Source organism: Lactuca virosa, chromosome 4 (assembly GCF_052849685.1).
Source record: "Lactuca virosa cultivar CGN04683 chromosome 4, Lactuca_virosa_CGN04683_v6, whole genome shotgun sequence".
NCBI classification, from domain to species: Eukaryota; Viridiplantae; Streptophyta; class Magnoliopsida; order Asterales; family Asteraceae; genus Lactuca; species Lactuca virosa.
In genome coordinates, this window is record NC_136429.1 from 523,278,781 (window position 1) to 523,302,583 (window position 23,803).

The 23,803-nt window shown below is 37.9% G+C and overlaps 1 protein-coding gene across 2 annotated transcripts; it reads right to left on the reverse strand.

Moving 5' to 3' along the window:
- Nucleotides 1-1,389: 1,389 nt before the first annotated feature.
- LOC145109466 (sulfatase and phosphatidylinositolglycan class N domain-containing protein) lies at nucleotides 1,390-6,742 on the reverse strand. 2 transcript variants are annotated; one of them, XM_079046627.1, is made up of 18 exons: nucleotides 6,379-6,742; nucleotides 6,064-6,255; nucleotides 5,801-5,956; nucleotides 5,426-5,719; nucleotides 5,100-5,320; nucleotides 4,941-5,015; nucleotides 4,781-4,847; nucleotides 4,356-4,681; nucleotides 4,044-4,277; nucleotides 3,790-3,977; nucleotides 3,578-3,716; nucleotides 3,390-3,498; nucleotides 2,667-2,769; nucleotides 2,386-2,575; nucleotides 2,213-2,311; nucleotides 2,072-2,130; nucleotides 1,874-1,979; nucleotides 1,390-1,717 (listed from the first exon to the last, which is right to left on the reverse strand). In XM_079046627.1, exons 1-18 carry the CDS (start codon nucleotides 6,611-6,613, stop codon nucleotides 1,553-1,555), a joined length of 2,958 nt encoding a protein of 985 aa, XP_078902753.1. In that variant the 5' UTR covers nucleotides 6,614-6,742; the 3' UTR covers nucleotides 1,390-1,552. The 2 variants fall into 2 exon arrangements, with proteins under 2 accessions (XP_078902753.1, XP_078902754.1); XM_079046628.1 differs by having other exon boundaries at nucleotides 6,383-6,739.
- Nucleotides 6,743-23,803: the final 17,061 nt, after the last annotated feature.

A 23,803-nucleotide genomic window follows, 5' to 3' on the forward strand; every position in this document is an offset into this window, starting at 1 on the left:
TAGATATTTTGTCCAAATAAAGGCAATATCTTTACATGCCTAACACTATATAACCTTAAGAGAAGAGATATTTGCATTCCAAGAGCTACATCATTTACACTATTTTTTGAAAAAAAATGAGTTGCATACAATAAGTTGGTGGAAATGAGAATGCATTAAATAATAAATTATTCATCTGTATTTACAACTGGTTGTGAGACCCATGTATTACATGAATTTATTTAAAAAAAATAAACAAACATGAATATCTAACAATTTAGAAAATTTACATTTATAAGAAAAAAATGTGAAATATTAATTATTAAAATTGAATTGCTTATTTATCTTTTAAATTTAAATTAATAATTTAAATAAATAAACAAACTAAAATAATTGAATTCTATTTAGAAATTTAAAAATTATAAGAAAAGTTGTATTAATGAATTGGATATACATTTATTATTTCATTTATTACATTTAAGTATTATGTGAAATTTAATAAAATGGGAAAAAAAATCACAAAATGACATGGATATAATTTAATCTAAATTTACCACAAAATGACATATGTCATAACGCATAAGAGAATGACAAGTGGCAAAATTATTTTCATTTATTAGAAAATATTTATTTTTTCGGCTTTCTACAAAAAAGATTTACCCTTTTCTTTAACTTTATTTTAAAGTTATAACTAAGTGGTATGCTATATTAACTAAATTTAAAATATTCCCCAAAATGAAAAGAGTAGTTTAAAAAATAAACAAAGATTAGAGTTAGTTTATTACTGGTAGGTATACAATATGTTTGGTAGTTATTGTAGTGAAGAGGTGACATCTATCATATTAGTGGTGATATAAGAGACCAACTTATAATATTCTCTTGTTCACACAACCAAAACGACTAGGTCATATTATATGATATTAATAGATCTTAAAATAACATTTTTTAATTTTTCTTTATTGTGGATGTTGGAAACATCGCAAGGAATTTTGTTTAAAAAACTAGTTTGGTGTTCATGATTATAAGATAGTTTGATCCATTCATAATTTCTAGGAAACTTTTATGTTAAAATCATTAGTATAGAAACAAATTATTGTCCTTTTATTCGTACAAATAACAAATGTCAAAATTTCCTTGATTTCTTTTTTCAATTATTTATTCACCTTTTTCTTCTTAGGAATCCATGGGCAGTTTCTTAGAAGTGATCAATCATGATTATAAAAACTTTTACTCGTTATTGACTTCTTTCTCTACCTTCCATACGAAGGAAATCCATTGGCAATTTCTTGGAAAATGCTACTTTTTATAAATAAAAATATAACAAATTAAACATTAATAAAAAAAACAAAATAAACACATCTTTACTTCGATATAAAAAATTAAGAGTCTATGTTACACATTATAATCAAATAACCCTCCAAAAATGTTCTGTCTTACCGTATATCATTCCTAACAAAAATAGTCATTTATAAAGTAATAACTAAAGGGCAAAATGTCGAAAACGCCCTCTTACAAAGTCTCTTAAATATTATAACAAATGGGATTTGTATAAAAAGATTGAACATAACAAAAACTACATAGTTTTTTGAGAAACTTGATTTGATGATTGAGTTTGGATATCTTTTGTGTATATATTTGTGAGTGCAAAAAGCAATAGAACAAAAACAACTTGAGCACTCACAATTCCAAAATGGCTAATACTGTTGCCAATTTCCATCCAACTTCCCGTATTTTTCACCTGTTATGTTTAAACATTAATTGAAAAAGGTTAAATACAAGAAATAGCAATATACTTTCATTAATTTATTTATTATAGCATCCTATGTTAAAAGTACAATGCTATAATTAAATCAATTTTTGAAAGCATTATAATAAGGATTTTAAGTATTCATACCAAGAAGAAGAAGTGAATTGTCATAACATCCGAGCATAAAATAACAAGAAAGTAACATCCCAAACGTGGAACTCTCACTAATTTAGTTATTGCACTAAATGCACATCTGCATTCAAAGTAAAACAAAAATAAATAAATCAAAAATCAAAATCCATTAAAATAAATTAAAACATATTCAAAATCTGTTGATAAACTTACATGACAAGCATGAATGGGATGAACAATTTGAAAATAAGCAAAGCAGCCATAAGAAACGGCTGTGATTGTAACACAAATTAATTTTTGTTAAAAAAATTACAATATTATATATTGAAAAAGTTATGTAAATCTTTTACTTACACTGAATATTGTGATAAATCGATAAACAGACGAAATCTCAAAACTTGCAATACTTGCAAAATTACCAGTTCCAAAAAATGCAATATTGAAGAACACCATCTAGAAAATGAAAATATTAGAGATGTTTAAAACTTAAATGAAAATTGAAAAAGAAAATAAATATTTTTACTTACAAAAACTATTGGGATTCTCATGTCAGATAATTTTAGGCATCTATCACCTTCCTCAAGAAGTATGTTATCATTTTCAGCTTCAAAGGAAGTCAAAGATTTGTTTGACTTTTTGACATAAAGAAGTGTGTTTTCGAAGAGTATCCATCCAAAAAGAGCAAGGCCAAGAGCCCCATAGAAAACAGCTTCATATCTGTGTTACATGGTTTTAATTTAAATATCATAATTTTATGCATTTACAAGATTTTTTTTTTATAAAATTAATAATTTAAATAAATAAATACCCGATGGATAATAATAGGAAAGGAGGTGCAAAACCAAGGAATATGGAAGTAAGCCGAGAGAGTAGATCAGTTGCAGAAAATAGTGGGAGCACCATGGATAAACCTACACAAACACAATAAATGAGTTAATTACACTTTTGGTCCCTAAGTATAGCTGATTTTTGCAATTTTGGTCACAAAAAAGATTTCTTTAGCAAATTTGGTCCTTAATTTGGAGTTTCCTAACGACTTTGGTCTCAGTGACGTCCATGTATACCATAGGGACCAAATATATAATTTTCTCTTATCTTTTAATCATGGTTTATAGCATTTTATGTGCGTGTGATTTCTTTTCTTAAATTTATAATAATTATAGAGTAAATAAATTTATATTAATATATTAACAAATGATTCAATTTACAATATACACAAAATATTATAAATTTAAAAAGTAATATGCACATGTAAAATGCTATAAACCTTAATTTACAAAAATATGAGAAAAATTACAAATCTGGCCCTTGTGGTATACTGTTTTATCAGTTTTGGTCCAAGGGAAGAAATGGTCATTTTTTAGGCTGTTAAACTTAGATGACAGAGGGACCAAAACCATTAGGAAACTTCAAAATGAGGACCAAATTAGCAAGAGAAAACTTTTTGGGACCAAAAATGTAAAAATGAACTATATTCAGGGACCAAAAGTGTAATTTACTCTATTAATAACCAAGGTAAGCAAAATGCTACCAGCAATGGACCAATTCATGAGTTGATGTAATGGAAGAAGTTCACGGTTTTCTGTTCTATGAGATGTTGAGATGTACACCAACACAGATGCTAAACCAACTAAAAGGGCCTAGTAAAAAAATAAAATTGTAAAATGTTTATTTTGAAATAGAAATTAAAAAAAGTAAAACAAATAAATAATTACATACCTGTAAGTGAAAGAGGAAAGGGAACTTGGGTTTTGAGACATGGTTTATGAGATAAAGCCAAAACTTGTTATCTTTGGTATGCATGTCTAAATACCTACTAACTCCTCCTATTACAATAATTATAACTCCACTCATAGATCTGAAAAAATAAAAAAAATAAAAATCAGATGATGTCATCAAATGATGATTTTTAACTAATGATGATAACTTACACTAGAAATGTATTGTCAGGAATCTCAGCAGGCATCAAGGTAAAAATTGACAAAAACCAACATGCTACACACAAAAAAACTGGAATCCCAGATTTCGATGGGATTGATTTAAAAAGATAGAGTGGAGAAATGATCCCAAAAATTAAAAAACACCAGGTGTAGATAACTCTGTTAGTGAAGCTTTTCACCTGCAAACGTATCAGTATCAGTGTCAATATCAGTATCAGTGTCAATATCAGTAGAGATGGACTTACTAGTAATTCAAGAATGATGATGGAGACAAGAGAGGTAACAAAGAGTTCAAAGACATGGTAAGATTCTTTTTCTTGTAAGTATCTACAAAAAGCTCTAAGGAATCGATATTCACTAAATATATTTGTCCAAAGAAACACTGTCATTGCAAAATACGCGTGATAGAGTGGAGGAGAGTGTTCCAAATATAGCACAACAAAAACCGATGCCATTACAAGACTTCCACATAGGTACACCTGCCACAAAAAAATAATTACAAGTTTAGAAATTCCACAAATGCCCTTTTGTGGGTTTCATAATTCATATCAATATACCTTTGATGGAAGGTCTCTTGTGAAAACTGCTTCCTCTTTTTTCAAGATTTTTCCAGGCAAAGATGTATAAGCTTGCAACACGTGTAGAATAAGACAAACCATCCAGCCAATGTAGCCCAGGGTTATAATGGTCATTAGCATGAACCAATCATAAGTTTGAAAATAGTGGAGTCCCTTTAGAGCCAAGCTTCTAAGATTTTGGGATAGTTGCATTGCATGTGCATAGTCTTTATTAGATATCAGAGAATCAATTTGTTCCAAAATTGAAGCATGATGAGATAGAGGCTCAAATGGCTTGAATCTAAATGAGCTTTCTTGCTTTAGTTCTGTGTTTTATTAAGGAAAAGTAGTAAAAGATGCAGAAAAAAAAAACATAAATATTTATATTAACAATTGTTGTCCTTTTCAGTCATAATAAAGGATACGTGATTTACGAAGAAATTGGCTGAGAATTTGCTTTGTATTAGCTAACACAGCCTCCACTTCATCACCCTGAAAAATATAAAGCAAAAAATGGAATAATGTTACTTATTAGATATGATAATAAAAGATACACTGCAAAATCAACATATTTGATCTTTCTACCTTGTTTAAATCCATGTAATCAAGGGGTAGACTTCCAACTGAGTTAACAGGACATGGCAAGCCAAGAAGAGTTGACTACAAAAGTCAAACATTTACAACCATGTCAGAAGTCAAAGTCAAAACAAATCAAGATTCAAGAAACACTTTTGAGGAAATAACCATCAATGGTGCAATATCAGCTTGATTCACATCCACTCTTTCTATGTTATTGAGACCCCAATCAGTAGGTGTAGGTGTATCATGCATATCATGTTCATCAACAAATCTTTCACCATGATTTTGATGATTATGTGATGATGAGGGCCTTGGATGCTTGACACCTGCCCCCCATACAACAAGTGGTGTATCTGTATTTGACCAATGCCCATCTCCATGACTTCCTATTGTTCAAGAGAAAAAGCATTTCATTTTCAGAATAAAAACTTCATAATACATACTTAAAGATAATTATAATTGTTGAACATATTTAGCACAAGTTTCCTAACCTTTATCACTCATGCCATGATCTGCTGTAAATATATATGCTGTTTGATTGTCTTTAAAATAGTTTTCAAGAAGATTATAAACACCTTCAGCAATACGATCAACAACTTTGACATTGTTGAGATATATAGAAGAGTAAGGGCGATGTGCATGACCATTTGAATCACAACCAAGAAGGTGCAAAAATATAACAACTTGATCTTGTTGAAATAGCTTTTTGAGTTTTGGGTCCTCCTTGGAATTATTCACAATGCTCTTGAACTGATCAAATGACCATTCGTCCAAGAAAGATGCATCTGTAATAACAATCAATGAAGTTTGAATAAGAAACAAAAACGAATCTTCAGTTAATTTAAATAACTAATGTATTTGCATACCAGTAGCAAAATCTTCAAACTCATGAGGATAGGTGTTCCATGAACTATGAGGCAAAGCTCCACAGAATATTGGAACAATATCTGGGCTACCATAGGAAAATGTATGTCTACTCTTGTTGAAAACTGAATCGAATTCCACAGGGTTTGCCTTCCATCCTGCATACATGACAATATGACATTATGACAAATTAGCAAGTCAAATGTTTCTAACATTGAAATGTATGCTTTCATGAAACTTCAAATCATCCGAACAGATAATTTACCTTTTGTGACAGCACTAGGATCCTCATAAAAACCTGCTATGATTGCAACATGTCCAGGTCTGGATTCTGTTGGAGGACGAGCATGAGAAACACCCCAACGCCCTTGTCCTTTGATTACACTTCTCAAAAATGGCGCTCTGTAATTCCCATCAGAATCTGGCTCAAAGAACTTGTCCGCTCGTAGTCCATCAGCTGAAATCACAATTAAAGTGTCCGTGATTACTTTGTTATATAGATCTCAAACAAGAAACCTCATTCATCAGTGACATATAATCGAACGGTTGGTGTGCAAAGATAGCATCAGTGTATGGTTACCTACAAGGAGCACAAGACGCTTTGCTGGGGGAGTAAAGCGAGGGGAAACGGGGTCCATGCCATGTACAATAGGGGATTTGAAGTAAATGTCGAAAATGCTGAGCATGTAGACAGCATGAAGTGCTATTCCTAGAGCAACAAGCCATATCTCTCTTCTTTTCAACCATCGTCTTCCTCTGATCCGAGCTGCTGATTGTTTTCTGGGCTTCACCCCCAATATTCCCTGTTCTTCCATCTTTCTTGCTGATTGCTTCACCAGCTTCAAACTGTTAGTATCGTTTGCTTATGCCCTAACAAACTTTTGAATATTACGGATCGGGCCTTCTGTATTGCTGGTTTGACCCGTCATTTGACTTTTACGAAGGCTTAGTATTATTTTGAAATAATTTTGAATCTGAAAGTATGAAACTGTTTTATAAAGATTATTATTACTTACTAGGTTATAACCCGTGGAAACCACGGTTAATAAATTTAAAAAGTAATTTTGTAGGACAATACCGTCATATTTACACGTGGCTAGCTTTAAATATGTACCGAGGTATATAAAATTATATAGCATCCAAGAGAATCTCCATGCACCTAGAATAAATAAAAAGTAATTTTGTAGGACAATACAGTCATTGTTCATTCTATTGTGTATAATATGATTTTTCTAAAAGTATATAACATAAGACTTTGAGCATCAGAATAAAAAATAAAGTTGTTACAACTAAATGGTATTTTAAAATGGTTATGAAACAACTTAATCTTGAATGTTTAACATAATAGGATTTTTTTACAAAAGAAGGATGAATAGAGCTGTAACAGAAATTCAAGTTCATTGCTATTAATTGACATAAAAAATATAACCTTTTTTTTCTTTTTAAGAAAACGCACTAACACGCAACTTCAATGCTATTAAAATCTTAAAACATAATTTATTGCTATTTAACATAAATGTTCTATGTTCTATTAATAAGACCGATGAGTTAAATGTTTTACTAATAATATTCAAAAATCTCTTAAATAGTCCCTATATAATTCAAAAATTAACACATATAGTCCTTATTTATAACAGTTAACAGAAGTGAAACTGTGAAAGTAAGATGGTATAAAGAAACATAAGAAATGATATTATTGACCAAAATGTAAACTGGCATTATAAACTAATTTTCATTAAAAACACAACGGTCCTGTTACACATTGACAAAATTATGTACTCCCATTTATAACATTATACTTTGATAAATGACCAAATTGGTCCCTGTTTTTTAAAATCTACTGAAAGTGCCCCTATTTCAATGAACATTGCTATAAGTTTTAACATGGACCATTATTTTTATATTTATTTTTTCCTTTTTTTTAAAACATATAACAAAGTAGAAGCTATTTAAAAAAAGTCAAGCATGTATCAGTTTTTATAAAAAAATTTTGCTCAACCACATGAGTTTTTTAATTTTTTTTGGTAACTGTAATCATTTTTTGTTCGAGTGGTAAATTATTCATTAAAAAGGTAATATGTTATTATGCCAATGGTAGAATGGTCATTTTTTGTATAGGGGCACAATGGTCCAAGTTGGAATTGTTTCAATAAAGCTTCTTACATCAGACCTCCATATTCATGTTATTTAATAGCATGTTCATTGTTATCAATAGACATCAACTTTTTTTTAAAAATGCATAAGATTAGTCTCACTACTCCAATCTTCTACGATGCATATTCATGAGAAAGCATAAGCATACTTGAATTTCGAATGAGAAAGCATATAGCATATTAAAACTTTACAATCATTTAATATCTCATAAAGTTAGAATGGGTTGTTCCTTCATTAATTTGTCAATCACTTCATCTCTACAAACCACAAATCAAACCGAATGACATAATTAGAATCGTGCTAAGCATAACTTTTTCACATAGACAATTAACCATACCCGATTCAGAAGTTCATGTGTAACAACGTAATTTTTCAAAACAATTTTTCATTTAAAAACATACATTCATTCACACGATAATCATAAAAACATAATGTATCCACTGTAACATAACAAAACATGTCCCAAGATCTCGATATCATAAACTCCATAAGTGTGTACGGATCATGCTGGTGCCTTCCCGCGATCCTCGCTAGTACCTGAAACACATCACACAACAATTGTAAGCATAAACGCTTAGTGAGTTCCCCAAAATACCACATAGCCCACATACGCCTTTCCAGACCACAACTCTGTAGGATCTTCCGATCCATGTGTCTCAGGGGACTTCCGTCCCAAATTCCGGTAGACCTTCCGGTCCGTACCCTCTTGACCTTCCGGCCCATATCATCTCGACCTTCCGGTCCTTACCATACGTAACATACATAGCACATACATACATATCATCTTGACCTTCTGGTCCTTATCATTCATAGCATACATAACACATACATATCACATAACCGCATATAGCACATACATCATAGCATACAAGACCTTCCGATCACACATAGGTACCCTTCCAGGTACAGTATAGTGAGAAGACTCACCTCAATGAAGTCGGATAACCTCTCGTGCTCAACGTCCCGACTTAGCCTCCTCCTATTATTCAAATAACATTCCCGATCAATACTCTCTCATGATCTCATCTCTACAGACAGGGTAGAAGGCCATTCTACCCTTCCCTGAACTCTCCTGAATCAGCCTTGACCAGAACCCTAAGGTCAACGAAAGTCAACGGTCAACTTTGACCCGACTCGCCGAGTGCACTAGGGTGACTCGACGAGTACACGCCTGCCCTCTACGCCCCTGGTCCTCCCTGGACTCGCTGAGTCAACCTTATACTCCACGGGTCGTCACAGGTCGCGAGTAGCGGGGCAACCCGACTCGACTCGTCGAGTCTGCTCATGGACTCGGCGAGTTCATTCCATGCTCACACTCAAATGACCTTCTGAGGTCAGATCTGTTCCTCTAATCCATAGATCTAACCTTCCCAAGCTCAATAAACACGTAAAGGTTCAAACTTGATACTCATGCAACGCCCAAATGACTCTACTTGATGATTTAGCCCCAAATACAACATCCTAAGTCCATTTCTTTCATATCTCATCATAAAGCAAGATGGATAAGGTTCTCTGGACCACTATGGGTCCAGATCTGAAGCCTAAACATGATAAGGGACCATATCTCCAACAAATCATCCCAATAAAGGGTATAGAAAACCCTAAATCCATGGATTCTTTAACAAAACAGAAAGAGGATCGATATGCTACCTCAAAGATGATGCCCTTTGCTTGAAAACCACAGATGTGCAACCTCCTTGGCCTCCTCTAAGCTGGAATCATCTTCTTCTAGCAAAACCAACCCACAAAGGTCTAATAATGGCTTTTTCTCTCTCTCAAACGCTCAAGCACTATTAGGGTTTCTCTCAAGGGTCTGGTAGCCGCAAATGGTGGCTATAAGGGTCCTTAAATAGGTCCCAAACCCGAGGAATTAGGTTTTCATTAAACAGCGTGGACTCGCCGAGTCCACGAATGGACTCGCCGAGTCCTTCATTAAATCAGGCCAACACATCGCGATCCAACTCGGCGAGTCTGGGCGCCTACTCGCCGAGTCCCCCCTCTAAAACTCAATATAAAATACTTAAAATAGGATACCTGGGACTCCGGATGTTACATCATGAACACAAATTAAGATTTTTTTTTCACAAAGAAATAATCTAATATGTAGATAAGAACAACAAAAAGTAGATGTTGAATTTTCAACAACCTTTTGCTAATTTTCTTGGCACCTGATTAATTCCAACTCTTATATTAGATCCAAGTGGAAACCAAAAGAAGATGTTAATCATTTTCCTTTCTAACTTGAGTTATTATCTTTATAATCTACAATCCTTTTGCAAACTTACCCAGAACATTATGCTTGTGTATGTAAGGCATATTACATTCTTTATGAACATTCCCTTACAGAACAATTAATCCAACTTCAGCCTCATCATCATCTGATCTTTCGAATAATAAACTAACTTGTGAAAAATGTTACATGTGAAGTATTTTAAAAATATTTGACACATCAACCCATATTTTCATAATATGTAAAGCTTAACCCAAATTCAGAACTGTCTTTAAAAGATTAAGATTAAAGAAAAGAGAATATTTAAGTGATATTCTGACCTGGACACGGACACTCCAGCTAAAAAACATGTCAATAATTATCAATCTTTTATTCTCCAGTTGCAACACAACTAAGATGCAACCCTGTTAAATTTTTACCAATCTTTAGATTAAGTTGTTAACATAAGAAAGAATAGAATAAAGAACTTTTCAAATGGCTGCACAAACACATACACAAATTGAAATTAACAAAATTGAAGAATCAGCTTGGCTGCAGAAGCAACATAGTATGAAGCTCTCCTTGAACTTGCAATATTAGCAAAAGGTTGTAAATGAAGGTGATGCACAAGATTGAACCTGCAATATTAGCAAATCTTTTTAACATTCTTACATCCTCACTTTGAAGTTAAATTATCAAGTTTTGAAACAAAATAAAAGCTAACATTTTGAAATCCAACACTTAGTTGACCATATTTCAATCATGATAGATGAGGAATTTAATTCCACTGGGTTCCTTCGAATCGCATCATTCATGGAATTGAAAATTTCTACAAAGACAAAAGGGAATTCAATTCCATCCATTCCCTTATCTGTTACAATACATAAATAGCACCATTATAAAGAAATGTAAGTTGTATCAAAGAAAAAGAAAAAAGCCATACTTTTCCCCTTATACGACATCTTCCATTTAACATAAAATTTGGGCCCGCTCCTTTCTTAACAAAAAGGTCGTTCTTTTTTCTCTCCCTCTCTTTCTCTCTAAACAATTTCTCAAAAGGAAGCAAGCTAAAGAACTTAGGGATTTTTTTTTCGTTTTATTGATTAATTGTAAGCAATTTTCAGGATGTTTTGACCTAAATTTGTAGGTGACAGCAAAACCATAGAACTAAAAAAATTAGGATTTATTTATCGTTTTCTTGAAATAGCCATAGAACAATTTCAAGAGAAGCATCAGGTGTCTATAAAAAGTACCAAACCAAGATGGAGAAAAATAGCAGGGGGGGAGGAATTGAAGGAAAAAAACAGAATACTTACAGAAGAAGAGAACCAACTCAACTATTGTCTTTTTATGAAAACCGTGCGCCATTGTTATGCTCCAAGTAGGAGAAGCATACAATCAAAGGTTTTGCGAAGCTATGGTTTTAGAGAGAAAATTAGAGATGAGGAGATAAATCTTATTTCAACACAGCTATTGATAGATAGGAAAAAGAGTATTATGGTTTAAGAATAGCGAAGAAAGACATGGGATTGGCGAGACTTACGGATCGTCAAGCAACAAACCAGCGATATTTATGGATGTGAGAATGAACAATAACCTAAATAAGATTGATTTTAAGGGATTTAAGATCAGTTTCTTCGTGATTAATTTGGTTTGATAGGCATGGGCGGGAAAAACAATTAGCAGGGAACTAAAATAGTGACACGTGGCAGAATGGGTTCTAGAAATTGCCAAGTGGCAAAATTAAGAGTCTTTTATTAGGTAGGTAGATTCAAATGATGTTTGTTAGTAAGAGATAAGCTGTTGTTTGTTTTTTTCCAAACCTAAAATTAACCATAAACGTCTTGCAATTAGAAAGCTATTTGTTTTAAAAAATAATTACAAAAGGTCAAATGTTACGCTTATTTTGCACAATGCAACCAGAAATGGTTGTAGAAATGATTTCTTAAAAAGAAACAAACAGTTGGTGTTTTGCAATTATTTATTATTTGTTATATTTTCTAAATGAAATGTTCATTACAGTTAACCTTTTTATCTAAAAGTAGTTTTATTTTACCCACCTAAATGTAATTATATTTAAGATTGTTACAAATTTAATATTTATGATAACCTATGATAAATTAAGTGAGGGATCTTTTATAACATTTTGCATAAATTATGATGAATTGGTTAATTTTTTTAAAAAGATTAAAATTGTTACATTTATTGATAAGAAAATATGAAGTTTGTTATACAAATTGTTACTGTTGCATATAACATGAAAAGAGAAATGATGAGTTGTTATATTAAACTTTTTTTTTTCCTTTTTTTCATTTTATATTACGTTTAAATATCATCGTACAACGAGTGAGATGGCAGACGCGCAACAAGCTGCGCCGCTAAGCCTTTTTGTATGGCAAAATTAATTCTTTTAAAGACTACATCAATAGATCTAGGGATATAACATTGTTATGCATGATCCATTGTACTCTATTAAGAAGCTCTACCGCATCCGGCGTGAAGAAACCAAATGTATCAAATGCAAATGGTATGAACATGTGTTGATTTTCCATTCATGATTTCTCATGTTTGGTGACTTTGCTTGTAGCAGCTTTTAAAGCCGCATGTCCCGCCGTGAAACCCCCAACCCTCAAGCCCACGAGAGGGGATACCCCTATAAGGTCCACACATGCGTGTTTCCCTCCGACCCATCCAAAAATCAAAATGTCAGCCGATCTGAGGGTTGACCTTCCTTCTGTCAGGTCAGTCAAGAAATTCACAGGTGTCTCTTTCCTAGCGGAAACCCCAGCACGCTTAAATATGTCAAACAAAACATCCTTAACCATATTGTGCCTGTATTTGAACCCCGAGAGTTCTTTACAGTGAACTGCATGCTCTCCAAAAGAGTCCAAACATGTCTTGCGACACACCAGGCATATCTCGTCAGCTGGGAATATTGGAATCACGAGTCGATATTTGAGGATAGTACGATACTCCACAGGAGACATATGTTGGCCAAGCCCATCTATAGGGATAGCTAGAAGAAAATCTTGAGCATGTGCTGCACGTAAGCACTGGAAAACCGCTTTCTGCCGAGCCGTCATGTCGAGATGCTCTTCCATATCTTGGACAATTTTACGAAAAAGGGCACTCGCCAGTGTATTCTGGGATTTAGGGGGGGGCAGTGTCTTTAGTAGTAAAACTGATAAGGTTAAAATCCGGAAGCTTGTTACGAAGAGACGCCAAGGCACAATCATAATCAGAATCCATACCATATATGATGCTATCCCGTAAGATGTGGTCTTGCAATACCCAAGATTGGGCCATTGAGGCAACAAAGGCATATGAGGTAGCCTCTACCGCCGAGTATAAACCCAAACCACCAAACCTAATGGGTAATGAGGCAATTCGCCAGTGTATGTCTCCAAAGAAAGGGTCACCACAAACCACAATGTCCTCAATCGCCCCACACAACCCATTGTCAAAGAATATTGCCGCCTCTTCCATGTGAACGGGTTGGGCACGTCCTCAGCCCAAAGAAAAGCTTAGCAATACCCATACAAGACTGAAGCAGAAGGAGCTCACTCTGGGGGTCAGACAATTGTGGAAGAAGGCGCATCAAATTCACAGCATTTCCGGCTCTCTTTATGGCTAAGCTGCTAATGAAACTAGCATCTCTACTAACAGCTCCACCAAGTATGTTATATATATTGTTGAAATGGTAAAAGTTGTTTGCATTTGCTTGTAGTTAATCCTATATGGATGCATATTAGATTCAAACTAAGGTTTTTGTAGTTATTTAAGGGGGTGTTTGGTTCGTAATTTTTTCCTTTTTTTGAAGGAATAAGAATTAGAATCTAAATAAATTGGATTTGAAGGAATTTAGGTCTATTATGTGATTTGTCACCACGGAATGGAATTTGATTTCCATTTGGTTTGCAAATTGGGAAAATAGCATATTAGACCTACTATGTATGCAAAGTTGTTAGTGACTTGCTTATTTGGTCCCTATAATCTCTCATTACCAGTTTCATACCAGATCACTTTTACTTAATTTAAAAAGTTAAATTAAATCCACCTCGCCTCTTCACCTATTGTTCACGTCTCCCCCCCCCCCATCACATACACACACAACTAGCTAATATTCCTTTTCATTTGTCACTGTCTTCTGGGTAATCAATCATCCATTTATGAATAAACAAAACCAAGAAGCTCTTAATTTCCTCAAATCAAAGATGTTATGCAAACCAATAAAACCAAAGAAACCAAAAACATTGGAGAGATAAAACCAATTAGTTTGTACCTTATGTAGATTGAAAGGAGATCTACGATGATATGTTGAAGAGTTTATTATTATGGTCGCCATACACAAAAAAATATGTGGTTTATGAGGGTGGGAGGAAGGAAAGAGCTCACGATGGATGGATAGCCGATAGAGACTAGAAGGAGATTGTAAAGAACACAAGAGATGGAAAAATGAGGCATTAGATGTTAGTGAGAGTGACAAGCTTGAACTGGTTGTCAATCGACTATGGAAATTTATGGAGAATCGCATCAAAAAGCATGGGGTCAACCTTGGTCTTCATAGAATAAATAGAAATCCAAAATTGATTTAGACTACAACTTACCAGGAAGTAGAGGGGAGGATAAGGAGGCGATTAACTTCATATTGTTTACCGGAAACTCGATCTTGTCAAACTCACAAGAAACATCATCAGATTCGTCTGAATCTTGATTAGATAAACATTGAGGAACAAATGGAATTTCTGACACATCAAATGGAAAAAAAGAAGAAGACGACATGTCAACAGTTTGGTTTTCTTTAAGGAAATCATTCCACTTCAAAATGGATTCTTCAACAGTCCACAACCCAAAATCCAAGAACCATTTATCCACCATCTTGACCCGAAAACCAGACAAATAGGGTAGTTTAACATCCATTGCAAATCTCAAAGATGTCATCAATGGCGGAAGCAGGTACCACTTGGAAAATCCAGTCAATTATAGTATGTTCAATGTGTGTTATCCAGTGAGTGAAGTTTCTAGCACACAGTTAGGGCCTGCGTTTCTGACTATCGTTCTAGTGATGCATAATCAAGATGTGTTTTGGAGGATGTTTGGAGCGAATTCGATGGTGAGATTTGCAGGTGAAGATGAAGATGGAGATCTGTGGTGCTTAGGTTTTGTTGATGTCGGTGAGAATCCGAGGAGTTTTGTGGTGATCGGAGGGCATGAGTTTGGAGGAGAAACGAGGGGTCATGTCAAAAGAGATGGGGCTTTTCAAAGTTAAAGTCTATGTGGCAAAGGGGTAATCGGGTTACCCCTTCAATTTGTTCAAAGTAACCAAATAGACCCGACAAAAACAAGTTTATTCCCTCATAAAGCACGAAAAGGCATTTCAAATGTGTTTTGAAAGAGCGGGTAGAAACGGGAAGAAGATTAAGAGTGTGAACAACAACGAGAATTGCTTTAGCCGAAAATATAGGTGGGAGAGAAGTTTGAAACATGTAAGCGCATAAAATATAGTGGATTGTGTGAATAGAGCGTTCAATTTACCATTTCGTTGTGACATGTAGGGGAACAAAAATGAAGTTTAATACCATTGAAGTCAAAAAAAATAAAGTAGAAATTAGTTATTACATCCGGGTCCATTGTCAGATTGAAAATTTTGTATATCAGACTAAAGTTTATTTAAAACGTATGCACGAATAAAGTTAAACAGAAGTACATCATATTTTACACGTAAAGATAACACCTACAAAAATGAAAAAATCATCAAAAACTAAAATTTAATATTTTATAACCACTAATGCTCACGTTCGGAGAAGTACAGAAAATTAAAATGGATTAATTGGAATAAACAAGAAGTTTTTGTAGTAGACGAGAAAAAAAGACAACATACAATGCTTGCCATGTTAACAATATGAGTGTAATCGAATTGAGTCGAGTCTCTCACAGGCCCCGCCTGTCTCTGGGCCTCGCCCGATGTACACATACAAACATATAACATACTAGCAGGTAAAGAAACATACTCTACTGTACTCCTGATCTAAGGCCTCGCCTATCTTGGGCCTCGCCCCTGTTCTGCTACTGAAGAATCGTGGAATCCCGTCCACATTCGGCTAGTGGTGAGATACAGGACCTCGCCCACACTCACCTCCCTACCAGGCACATACATGTATCACAGAGACAACAAGTATACTCTACTATGAAACATATAACATTCCTCGGGCTTACCCCGGCATCGGACCCTGGTCCAAAAACATACTACCGGCACATGCAAGAATCACAAAGACCTCTAGCATACTAACATACCTCGGGCCTCGCCCGGCATCGGATCGTAATCCGGAACATATATCATAAAAATGCCTAACCCCCGGGTCTTCCTACTATACACAAACATAATGGGCCGGCATTGTGGCCGTAGACCCATGCACACAGTGAGGAGACTCACCTCGCACTGCTGAAACCCTGTTGATACTCCTCCGCCTGCTATTTGGCAATTCCTCAACTGCTACTCCTTCGTCTCTCCGAGCTATCAATACCAAAATATCACTTAGTCCAAAACAATAATCCTCCTTAGGGTAAAATGACCATTTTACCCCCTAGTCCAACTTGGTCCATATCTAAGGTCCAAACCATGTTCTAAAAATGGCCCAACACTAAGTAGGCTTCCCAAGCCCAGTAATGGCCCAATTTGCCAAATTGGGCCCAAAACCTCTAATGGGCCTTACCCAAAGCCCAAACATCTTTTTAGCCCATATTATCTGACTTCTGATGGCCCACTAAGGCCCAAAGAACCAAAATCCTTTGCATGGCCCAAACCGAGGCCCAAAACAAGCCAAACCAAAATATGATGAGTACGCTGGGCGTACTCCTATGTACGCTAAGCGTACTAGCCAAATGGTGTGTACGCTGGGCGTACATGCATGTACGCTCAGCGTACTCCCCCTGTTAAGTCACTTTCCCATTAAGTGCTTAATACTTTATTCCAAAAGCTACAAACACAGATCCAAGTCCTTTTCAATGTATTAATCCATAAAGTCACTGACTTGGTGACTTTGCATGCCCCAATCAAGTCTAAACTCCAAAAATGATATTCCATTCACATAGAAATGCTCTTAACTCATGCATGAACCCAATAAGACATTCAAGATGGCAACTTTCTGCCTTAGGGACTTATATAGAATAGAGAGTAGCAACTCCAAGTCCTGGAAATCGGATTTAACCACAAAGCTTCAACCTTTGGACCAAAATGGTCCAAAAACTCAATCTAAGAGATCTAAGAAAATAATCACCAAGTTTAGATCTTTATACCTTGAAATGGCTAGAAATGAAGCAACAATCCCAGATCTGCAACCTCTCCTTTGAACCACCACCTTTCCTTGTTCCTTTCTTGCTTGGAAAATGGATCCACAACACCAAGATGCTTCTCTAGTGACCTTCTAAGCTCCAAGAACACTCAAATACGGATTAGGGTTTTGTAGTAGCTCCTTTAGGGTGGAAATTAAGGCTAGCCTTGGAGACATAAGGTTCTTTATATAGGGCTCAACCCTAAAATTAGGGTTTAGGAACTCTGAGCATACGCTGGGCGTACTTCTCGTACGCTAGGCGTACGCCCCTCCGCACCCGCGATCATTTTCCTTTATACGCTAGGCGTACTCCTGCATTGGCCACCTTGCATGCATGGTCCTTTCTTGCCATCTTTCTCCATTAAGGACCAATATTGCCAATAACTTCAAAGTGCTATAACTCCTTCATTCTAAGTCCATTTCCGACAAACTTTATACCCACGAAAAGGTGGCGAGAAGCCCTACGCTCCTGACTACATAGCCAAGCCTTAAAACCTTTCGAATAAAACCCGAGACCCATAAAAGACCGAATCGCTTATACCCTGGGTCTCCAAACCCGCAATCGAAGTACTTTTCAAAATGGGGTGTTACAACTCTCCCCTACTTAAATTGGACTTCGTCCTCGAAGTCCGCTATGACCAACTATCCTGCAACCTCTCACGGTGTTCCTATACGATGCATACTCTGATTGCTCGGTCCAATCCTCGAGGGACCGCTTCTATTGGCTTTCTATCCGGTCTTCCTGGGCGAAATGCTATTCCTCGATGGTATCCTCTTGAGAACCATCCCATAACTATAAACCCTGAGTGCATCGCTCTAACCCAATCGACAATCCTTCCGGTACTCCCCGAGTACTCATGCTCGACATCCAAGGGGGTCACCCTTTTTTCCTTGCGCGGCCATTGGCCTTCCCAAGACAACTTTCCATAAGCAACAATCGTCTCTATCTCTGTGTGGGAGAACCCCTCGCTGTAACAAATTTCCAGTCACTCCCAGTGCTGACTCATCGCTGCTACTTACTGAATGCTTCCTCTTATCACGCCTCAGTGCTGAACGCCCAACCCAGCGAATGGATCAGATAATCCTTCGAGTAGAAAATTCATCCCCACAACGGTTAAACTCATACGAGAGCTGTGCAACAAAGTCAGATCCTCTACTCTGAGATTATTTAATACTGTTGTGAGTGACTTAGCACCTCCCGGACAAATGACTGCTCCAAACAAGAATTCCCTTATTGCTACCCTCGCCCGATGATCCTGCTATCTCCTGTCCGCTTTCTGGATGAACCGAGACCACCCTGGTCCCAACTAATCTGCCATTATCTGGGTTACCGGACTCCCATCGGTTACTAAACCCAATATCAAACTCTAAGTCGCTCCCAGCAACTTCCGAAGAAACTTCGGCTATCTAAAACTGCTCTATCTACCTTGCCACCCTGGCTCCCTAAGTCCTGGGATCCTCGATCCCATGTCTTGACCCTAAGGTCTCTACTAGGTCCCACCTGCGCTGCTATAATCACACGGGCCTCGCTCACGGGTCTCACCCAAACTATATCTCGGAGTGGCCTCCCCCACAGCTCTCACCCATCTAGGGCTATGCAGGACCAACTCCATCTTGAAACTCAACAACTATCCTTTCTCGATCTCTATCATGCTAACTTGGAGATACGGGCCCTCGCCCACACTCCTTCAACTAGATGTTAACGAATGCTACGGCTATCCCGCAGTCTTACATCCTGACTCAACTCGCGCCCTACCGAGGAAATCTCCAACCTGGTTCCCAACCACTCATCAACTATTGTGAACACACGAACTCAACGTCGAGAAGTTTTCCCAAACTCCCGACTTCCACGCTGCTCTATCCAGGCAGCCACCCAGGCTGCTTCCCTTCTCATCAAGGATGCAAACACATCCAAGTTGCGATCTTACCTCAGCTCCTAACTATTGGGTGATTCTCCCCCACTTTGATTCTACTAAATCCCTACAGCTCCTAGCTTGGAAAGGATTCCCAATCCTTCTCCCCATCTAAAAGGGTCGATCTGCCGACAACCAACGCTTACCACCGCTAGTGCTCTAAAACTAACCAATACCAAATCTTAACCACTCTTGAAGACTAATAGAACACCTCCCGAGCCTCACTCACACTTGCTACAGTGACTACATCCTGAGAACCTGATTTTAAGGGAAACATCTTCGAACTACTACTCTAACATCCATGGTACATTAACTAACATCAATGCAGTACCATAACAGATAAATCACAAATAAAAGCTGATAGGAAAGAGAAGGATACGCACCTGCCACATCAGGGGTTGCTCGCGTCTCCTCTGCAACCAACTAGAATGCCCTGCTCCCTGGCGCAGGCGCCCCTGCCCGGCCCTGACGGCTGTCGGTGATCCTCAAAGTCGCAGGGGTAGGTGCTATCACCTGTCCTACTGAAAGCAGACTCGGACACTGGGCCTTCTTGTGGCCCCGCTGACTGTAATGAAATCATATCAGGTCTGATCCCCGGGTCGTGGTAGCTGTACAATCTCTGCTAAAATGACCAGTCCGGCCGCACTTGAAGCAGCCAGAATTACCACCACTACCGCTCCTGCATGCACCCTCGTGCGTCCTGCCACACTTCCCGCATCGGTTGCGGACCCAATAGTCCCTCGATCTCGAGTCTGACCCCTTGGGTCTCTTGCCTGAACTTATGGCTACCTGAATCTCATCCGGCTTCCTCTTCCTGAGGTGCTCTAGGTCGATCTCCTTCTCCCTGGCTCGAGCAATCATAGCCTCCAGTGTCTTGCAGCTGGACCTGCTCACAAACTCCCTGATGTCAGCCCTCAACATCTCATGATACCAGGCCTTCTTCATCTCCTCGTCCGCGACATACTACGGAACAAGAAGAGCCCTCTCCCTTAACTTGGCGGTAATCTCCGCCACAGTCTCAGTCGTTTGCCGGAGGTCCTGAAACTTCGGCGCTAGCTGCTGCACCTCAATCATCGGTGAAAACTCGGCCTTGAACCTGGCCGAGAAATCACTCCATGTCATCGCGTCCAACGCGGTATCATCCCCAATGGCATGTCCAACCTCCTCCCACCAATCTCATGCTCTGTCCTTCAAAAGACAGGAGGCAAGTCAGTCATTGTCCCCCTCGGGACACCGGCTCGTACGGAAAGCGTTGGCAAAATCGGCCAACCACCTGCTACTAGCGATGGGGCCCCGAGCCCCATGATAATCTGGAGCTCCACAAGCTCTGAACTCTCGGAATGTCAGGGTACGCGCCCCCATCATCGCCATCATCTCCGTACGGAAAGCTCCCAGCTTCTCATCCAGAAGCTCTAAAATACCCTCCTTGACCGAACCAAAGATCACAGGAGTCTGGTCCAGAATACTGCACGTAACCTCTGCTGAAATAAACTCTCTCATCTGCTCCCCGAGCTGCTCGGCTCCTGAGCCCGAGCCCGATCCCTCATCGGCGCCTGATTCGCCAACTGGTCTACCCCGTAGCGTCACCATTTTGCAACATATCATAATCATCATCAGAATACTCATCACTACTGAGGGATCACACATGCCCTACAAGTTTCCTGGTTTTATCTCAGCCCTCTTTGATTCGAGTACAGATCCTCTGCTTTCAGTAGTATGCGCCCCTACTATCTTCCACATCTATCCGTACTTTCCTCAAAGATTGCCTTGACTCCACTAAGTCCCTTGCACTACTACTATTGCTCCCAGCATTAATCTCATCCTAGGCTTACCCTAGGGAAATCTATAACCCAACCCAGTCCTCAGCTGCTGAAGGACCCTTCATAATGCCAATTAACCACTATGTGAATACCATCACATGTAACGAGGCTTAGATAATCCTTCGAGTAAAGGACTCATCCCTACAACGGTTGGACTCATACTAGGCCTGTCGAAAAAACCCGAAACCCGTTCTACCCACCCGATCCATTCCGAATTCGGGTAGAATGGGTAACGGGTAGAACGGGTAACGGGTATGAACATTCAGGTAATAGGTTAACCCAATAATAATATAGGTCGGGTTTTAGGTATGAATATTTATTTTCGGGTATACCCGAATACCCAAATTCGTTTTTTAAATAATACCAAATATACAATGCAGTCACGTACGCACACTTCAAATAAAACAAAACCCTTCGTTTCCTTCTTATGAACGACGACTCGACAGTCGACGCAAACTTGCAAAGGGAATACGACGCTGAAGCTGAAGTCCTGAACCGTCATCACAATTCTTAGTTTCTCACCATCGCACGGAATGTAATTAAAAAAGTAAATAACATATTATAATGATTTATATTGTTATTATATATGTACTTGTTAATTGTATGGAGTATTTTCCTACCCGATTCTTTATTAAACCAACCAACATGTAACAATAAAAAAAAAAATTATCAATAAGTGTCATTTAAGAAATTTTCGGGTATACCCGATAATTACCCGACCCGACCTCAAACCCGAATACCCGAAACCCGAAAACCTGAATTACAATATAGGTCGGGTATCGGGTATTATTTTCTTAAGGAAATACCCGTTCTACCCGACCCGTTCTACCTGAAACCCGAAAATTTTACCCATTCGAGACCCCTAACTCAGACACGAGCTGCGTAATAGGGTCAAATCTAGTACTCTGAGATTATTCAACCCTGGTCACATGTGACTTAACGTATTCACCTAGTAGTTAACTCCCATCACTCAAAGTCCCACCAAGCACAGAGCAAGCAGCATTCAGACCAACGGAAAATCTAACTAGAAACATAATCAAACAATTATGTCCACATATCAGGAATCTGTACTAGCATGCAACCCATAAAGCTCATACACACATAACAGACATATAAGGCATCCTCCTAGATCCTTAGCCCTAACCTAGCATGCAGTTCTCATAAGCATATCATATTTAAACCAACATGTATGGGTAATTTGGGAGAACTTACTTGAGCTCGGCTGATTGCATGCACCACACCCTTTTCTCTTTTTCAAAGTTCTTTTCTTGTTTCGAAATTCTTTTCCTTTTTCTCAAAGTTCTTTTATAAAAATGATTTTTCTTTTGAAAATTCTCATACCAAGTCCTCAGTTTGAGTTCAGACACACCCGAAAGTATGCCCGAATCCTTCAAACCAAGGCTCTGATACCAACTTGTAACGATCAAAAAATCATGACCAAAATTTTTCATTTTAAAACCATAATAAAACCCATAGTTGTCAAACCATTCATTCAAAACATATTTAATCAGAGTATCATGTCTAAACATATCATATTAGAGTAAAATATCCCAGGCTAAAACATCACGGTGTGTGCGATGCAGTCATCCCGAGCTCTTCCCTCCGCTACTGGAAGTACCTGAAACCAAAACTGAAAACCGCAAGCACGAAGCTTAGTGAGTTCCCCATACTACCACATACCATAAATATAACCACATACTGGGCCCCCGCCCGCTGCATCGGGACTTGCCCGACATCGAACTCGCTCCGGCATCGGGCCTCGCCCGACATCAGGCCCCGCCTGGCATCGAGCCACGCTTGGTATACAGATTTGTCTCTCATAGGCCCCGCCTGTATCTGGGCCTCGCCCGCTGTACACATACAAACATATAACATACTAGCACGTAAAGAAACATACTCTACTGTAATCCTGATCTAAGGCCTCGCCTATCTTAGGCCTCACCCCTGTTCTGCTACTGAAGAGTCGTGGAATCCCGTCCACACTCGGCTAGTGGTGAGATACAGGACCTCGTCCACACTCACCTCCCTACCAGACACATACATGTATCACAGAGACAACAAGTATACTTTACTATGCAACATATAACATTCCTCGGGCTTACCCCGGCATCGGACCCTGGTCCAAAAACATACAACCGGCACATGCAAGAATCACAAAGACCTCTAGCATACTAACATACCTCGGGCCTCGCCCGACATCGGATCGTAATCCGGAACATATATCATAAAATGCCTAGGGCTAACCCCCGGGTCTTCCTATTATACACAAACATAATGGGTCGGCATTGTGGCCGTAGACCCATGCACACAGTGAGGAGACTCACCTCGCACTGCTGAAACCCTGCTGATACTCCTCCGGCTGCTATTTAGCAATTCCCCAACTGCTACTCCTTCGGCTCTCCGAGCTATCAATACCAAAATATCACTTAGTCCAAAACAATAATCCTCCTTAGGGTAAAATGACCATTTTACCCCCTAGTCCAACTTGGTCCATATCTAAGGCCCAAACCATGTTCTAAAAATGGCCCAACACTAAGTAGGCTTCCCAAGCCCACTAGTGGCCCATTAATGGCCCAAT

Excerpts from the sequence above, each read along its gene's own strand:
- LOC145109466 (XM_079046627.1), bottom strand. The coding sequence starts at position 6,613 with ATGGAAGAACAGGGAATATTGGGGGTGAAGCCCAGAAAACAATCAGCA. Across the intron at positions 5,321-5,425 it reads TCATGGCATGAGTGATAAAG|GAAGTCATGGAGATGGGCAT; the intron begins GTTAGGAAACTT and ends CTTGAACAATAG. Across the intron at positions 4,682-4,780 it reads CCAATTTCTTCGTAAATCAC|AACTAAAGCAAGAAAGCTCA; the intron begins GTATCCTTTATT and ends AATAAAACACAG.